The sequence below is a fragment of the Musca vetustissima genome, unplaced genomic scaffold (genome assembly GCF_032173495.1).
Source record: "Musca vetustissima isolate MV318-11 ecotype Yass unplaced genomic scaffold, APGP_CSIRO_Mvet_v1 utg1485, whole genome shotgun sequence".
NCBI lineage: Eukaryota > Metazoa > Arthropoda > Insecta > Diptera > Muscidae > Musca > Musca vetustissima.
The window spans coordinates 157,127-163,126 of record NW_026874713.1 but is presented as its reverse complement, the minus strand read 5'-3'; the positions used below and the strand labels follow the sequence as shown (position 1 = coordinate 163,126).

The window sequence follows — 6,000 nt, the reverse complement described above, 5'->3', positions numbered from 1 at the left end:
GAATATATTTTGAGGGCCTGTATTCCAGAATATTTTTGAGGTGGGGATTTTTTTAAAGAATATTTTCCACAGAAGCCTCCAAAAGGCTACTCAAGAGGTAATTTGGATAAATTATTCCTTTAATTAATTATTGATTCATGTCATTTTAAGGTAGCCTAAAGATACATAATTTTTTTCTTAAATAATCAGTACCCGAATAAATTACGCCGACCACAATTTGTATGTGTCTAATCCAAGAATCTCAAATAATGAAAATTACTTGTCTATGCCGAAGATGAAGTCAAATTTGTTGCGGTTATAAATTCTCTTTAGAAAAATAAATTTCCATTTGAATAGGAAAATCGAAAAACGAAGAAGAAGAAAATCTACTGAAAGGCCATGGAGGTCATAAAGTCCACAAAAAAATGGGTAAAAAAATTATAATAATATTTCTTGAAAACCAAATGAAGTGGAAAGAAATGGAAATCGAACAAAAAAGAATTACGACACTAACAAATGATGATTTGATGTAAAGAGGAGCGGAATAGAGTAGCACAAAGTCATCAAAAGTTAAACACCAACATCATCCACCACCAGTACATCATGGATGCAGAACAACAAGAAGATGGACGGACTACAAGCAGAAGAAAAAGACGAAATAGAAAAGAAAATAAAAACACTGAACCGAAATTGTGATGTATGGCACGCATTTCCTGCTTAGGAGTAGGACGGACTCGCCCAGGCACAGGCACAGACAACAAACAAATAGACCGATCGAATGCACTCCAGCACAGTCTAGGCAGGCAGCCTGGTAGGCAACCTGCCTAGACAGCAGTTTTGTGTATTAATTAGGTTTCCTTTTTTGTTCGGTTCCCTGCTCGAAAAAATGTATTCCAAAATCGTTTCACACGTACCTCATCATCATCATCAAATGCCCTGCTGTCAGGCAGGTGAATGAATGGATAGGTGGATAAGTTAAATAGTGTGACGTTTTTTGGCGGTATTACCTATTAGCTGCAGGGTAATTTGTTATCCTCCGCGGAATTTTTGTCTATGGAATTTTAAAATTTATTTTCAGAACTTACTTGGATTATTGTTGGTTTCGCGCCAATGTGTTGCCGCCTGACAGCCAAATGTTGCTCGACTAATGCCCTTACAGCAGGACCATCGTTTGCCCGACCAGAGACCAGGATGAAAACGATATGATTTGGGTGTGTTGGTGTCCTCACAAACTGGAAAGAAACAAATTAAAAACAAAAAATCAATTAAAATACTGAGGGTTCTGCAAAATGTACGGAATTTAAAAATATATTGAATTTTTTTCAAAAATTATTTTGTGGGTGTCCGATAAGGTGTTGTTTTTTTACAAATTATTTTTGAGGTGTCGTGGATTTTTTAAAGAACATTTTTCGAGGGTCTCTACAAGGCGTGAAATTTTTAAGGAATATTTTTGAAGGTCCACAACAGGCGTGGATTTTTAAAAAAAATATTTTTGAGGATTCGTAACTGGCGTGGGGCATTCGAACTATAAGTATGCGAAAAGTACTCAAATGTACTAAATTTATTACAATTTCGTAGCATGTAAAAATTTGAAAATTGGAATACAAATTAAGGTTGAGAAGCAGGGTCGATATAAGGAACTGGCTTTGGAAGCGTGTACTTATGTATACGAAAAGTACTATATGGTACTATATTCGGTACAAATTTAATTTGGAGGTACAAATCGAGTTGGAATCCTGAAAATTTAAATTAACATTACCGTCGAAGTTTAGGATTGGGATATGTCGTTGTTTTGGATTTTTTTTTTTTTTTTTTTTTTGCTTATGTGTACGAAAAGTACTAAATCGTACTATAATTGGTACAATATGGATTTGGGTGAACCGATAGAGCTGGAACAATGCAATTTGGAGTCAGGATCACTTTTGGGGTGTAGGATTATGGTATGTAGAGAATTTTGAAAATTCGTACTAATGTGTACTAAATGGTACCAAATTTGGATTTGGGTGAACCGATAGAGCTGGAAGCTTTACATTCGGAGTTAGGGTCATTGTTGGGGTAGAATTGAGCTATTTAGGACATTTTGGAAATTCCTACTAATGTGAACTAAATTTTGGGTGAACCGATGAGATGAAGTTTTGGAAATTTGTAACTAAATGGTACCAAATGCGGGTTTGAGTGAACCGATTGAGCTGAAATTTTGAAATTTGACGTTCGGATCACTTTTGCGGTGTAGGATTGGGCTTTGTGGAAAGTTTTGGAAATTCGTACTAATGTGTAATAAATTTGGTACAAGTTAACTTTTATGTGAACCAATTGAGCTGGAAATCTTGAAATTTGGAAATAAGGTAAGGGTACTAAATTTGGTACAATTTGAATTTTGTGTGAACTGATAGAGCTGGAATCCTGCAATTTGGAGTTACGATCTTTGTTAGTATGTAGTATTGAGCTATGTAGAAAATTTTGGAAATTCATACTAATTTGTACTAAATGGTACCAAATTTGTATATGAGTGAACCGATAGAGCTGGAATCTTTAAATTTGATGTTAGAATCACTGTTGGGGTGTAGGGTTTGGCTTTGCAGAAAGTTTTGGAAATTCGTGCTAATGTGTACTAAATTTGGTACAAATTAAATTTTTGTTGAACAAATACATATGGAAACCAGAAATTTGGCTTTAGGGTTACTGTTGGGATGTAGGATTGGGCTACGTAGAATATTTTGGATACTTATACTAATGTGTACAAAATAGTACCAAATGTGGATTTGGGTGAACGGATAGAGCTGGAATCTTAAAATTTGGTGTTAGGATCACTGTTGGATTGTAGGATTGGGCTTTGTAGGAAGTTCATACTAATGTGTATTTAATTTTGTACAATTTAGATTTTGGGTGAACCAATACAGCTGGAATCCTGAAATTTGGAGATAGGGATACTGTTAGTGTATAGGATTGGGATATTTAAAAAGTTTTGGAAATTTATTCCAATGTGTACAAAATGGTACAAATAGGGATTTGAGGGAACCGATAGAGCTGGAATCTTGACATGTGTAGTTAGGATCACGGTTGGGGTGTTGGATTGGGGTATGTGGAAAGTTTTGGAAATGTCTACTAAATGACACTAAATTTGGTACAATTTGGATTAAAAGTTAACCGATAGAGCTGGAATCCTGAAATTTATTAATAAGATTTCCATTGAAATTAATTATGTAGGTAGTAAGGGAAATTTGTACTAAATTTGATACAATTGGATGTAAGATTGAGCTACGTAGAAAATTTTGGAAATTTGTACTAAATGGTACCAAATGTGGATCTGGGTGAACCGATAGAGCTGGAATCTTGAAATTTGATGGTAGAATCACTGTTAGAATGTAGGACTGAACTTTGTAGGAAGTTCGTACTAATGTGTACTTAGTTTTGTACAATTAAAATTTTGGGTGAACCAATACAGCTGGAATCCTGAAATTTTGAGTTAGGGTTACAGTTGGGGTGTAAAATTGATCTTTGTAGGAAGTTTTGAAAATTTGTACTAATGTTACAAAACAGTACCAAATGTGGATTTGAGTGAACCGACAGAGCTAGAATATTGAAATTTGAAGTAAGGATCACTGTTGGGGAGTAGGATAGGGATGTTTACTAATATGTACTAAATAACACTAAATTTGGTACAGTTTGGATTAGAAGCTAACCGATAGAGCTGGAATCCAGAAATTGAGTATTAAGATTTCCATTGGATTGCATGATTTCCATTGCAAGTAATGGCAATTTATATTAATGTTTACTAACTGGTACTTAATTTGAAATTTGGAAATTTTACACGAGTACAAAAAGTAAAAAATGACGACAAATTTTGTATAGAGCTAAATTAGTTTTGCGGTCAGAATTGGTGTGTAGAGTTGAGATATGGAGGTAGTTTTAGAAAAACGTACTATAGGAGTACATAGGTACTAAATGGTTCCAGAAGTGTTAATAATGTTTGATATTGGGTTTTAAATACTTCCCACATTCGCTAACGAAGTATCGGGTATATGCTAGTTTAGAATATTTTCCGAGGCTTCCTGCAGTGATTTTTTTAAACATAACCATTTTATATTTTTTAATACTCATAAAACCTTTTACTAAATTATTTTAAAATCATATTTATATAAATGTCTACTAGTTTTTATGACATTATAAATACTGTCTACTGCTCTTAAATGGTACCTCCGACAATATTTTTATTGAAAAAAAAAATATTGATAGTGAGAAAAGTGCCATAAAAGCCAACATAAAAGTTAAATTAAAAATAAGGCGGCAAAGAAAGCCAATAATCGTTAAACATACTCAGCCTATCAAATTAACGAAAAATAGTTAAGAAATAAAATTCATATAAAAAAATCTTAAACTAGAAAACACCAGCAACTATCGTTTAATGAAAACTGGTGGGGAGTAGCTCAGAAAAGCAACAAAGATAATGAAATTTAAGTCCAACCAAAAAACAAGAAAACTTCGTTAAGATAACCCACATCAATGGAGGGAATCATAAAAAGAGACTATACACCAAGCTGAGAATGGTTGAGGTGGAGACACCAGAGACAACAGAGGGCAAGCTTCAAGAAAAATTTTCTACAGGATTAGAATTTGGGTCAATACATAAACGAATAGTTCAAATTATCAAGAGTCAAAAGATCACGACATTAGTAGCATCATCATCGGCATCATCACCATCGACGTCTTTGTCGACAACACCATCATTCTCAGCATTCTGCCAGGCAGCCAACCAGCCACACCACAAGATACCACCATATTATGATGATGGCATTGCTACACCATGGAATAACACATCTTCCAACTATCTTCTTCTCCTCCACCTCTTCGGTGTAATCATAAACCAATATTGCCTAACCAAGAAGAACAAAATCTAATCAAATCAAGCGGCCAAAAAAGAATCCACAAAAACCTCAATACCTGCAAATAATGGCCAAAAATGGTTGGAGGGGCCTGGCAAACTTTCTCATGAGGCTGGGGAGAAAGAGGAAAACATAATAATAACCGTTAGAAAAATTAACAACTATTTAAACAAGTGTAAAACCACAAAGCCACAAAAATATATAATTTGCTGTATGTGTTGTTGTAGTAGGAGGAGGTGTTTTTACACCAACACACCTTTTTCCGCTTGCGTGACATTCCCTTTTGGAATAAATTGGGGAAAATATAAATTAAATTAAATATAAGTACAAAAACACACATCATTCTAGACCTAATTCATTGCGCTGTGACAAATTTGCGCAAATCGAAAGAATTATAGGGACTTTGGTCCACCATTTACATTAAATCGGATGAAAATATATATGGGAGCTATATCTAAATCTGAACCGATTTTCACTAAACTTAGCACACATCATTCTAGACCTAATTCACATTTCGTGCAAATCGTACGATATATAGGGACTTTGGCACTCCATTTAACTTAAATCGGACGAAACTACATATGGGAGCTATGTCTAAATCTGAACCGATTTTCACCAAACTTAGCACATATCATTTTAGACATAATTCAGTAGGCTATGCCAAATTTCGTGCAAATCGAAAGATATATAGGGACTTTGGTACCCCATTTACCTTAAATCGGACGAAAATATATATGGGAGCTATATCTAAATCTGAACCGATTTTCACGAAACTTAGCACACATCATTCTAGACCTAATTCAGTAGGCTATACCAAATTACGTGCAAATCGAAAGATATATAGGTACTTTTGTACCCCATTTACCTTAAATCCGACGAAAATATATATGGGAGCTGTATCTAAATCTGAACTGATTTTCACGAAACTTAGCACACGTCATTCTAGACTTAATCCAATACGCTATGCCATAATTCGTGCAAATCAAATGATGTTCACGGACTTTGGTGCACTTACCTAAAATCGGGCGAAACTATATATGGGAGCTATATCTAAAACTGAACCGATTTTCACGAAATTTAGCACACATCATTCTAGACCTAATTCATTGCGCTGTACCAAATTTCATGCAAATCGAAA

The 6,000-nt window shown here is 34.5% G+C and overlaps 1 protein-coding gene across 1 annotated transcript in view; it reads right to left on the bottom strand.

The window, feature by feature from the left end:
- Nucleotides 1–1,064: 1,064 nt before the first annotated feature.
- Nucleotides 1,065–6,000, bottom strand: part of LOC133336147 (tyrosine-protein kinase Btk-like) — a gene marked incomplete at its 3' end in the record, with an annotated part of 96,214 nt that continues 91,278 nt past the window's right edge. The window contains exon 4 of the mRNA XM_061544447.1: nucleotides 1,065–1,211. Coding sequence (XP_061400431.1) covers nucleotides 1,065–1,211 — 147 coding nt within the window. The remainder of the gene's footprint in view (nucleotides 1,212–6,000) is intronic.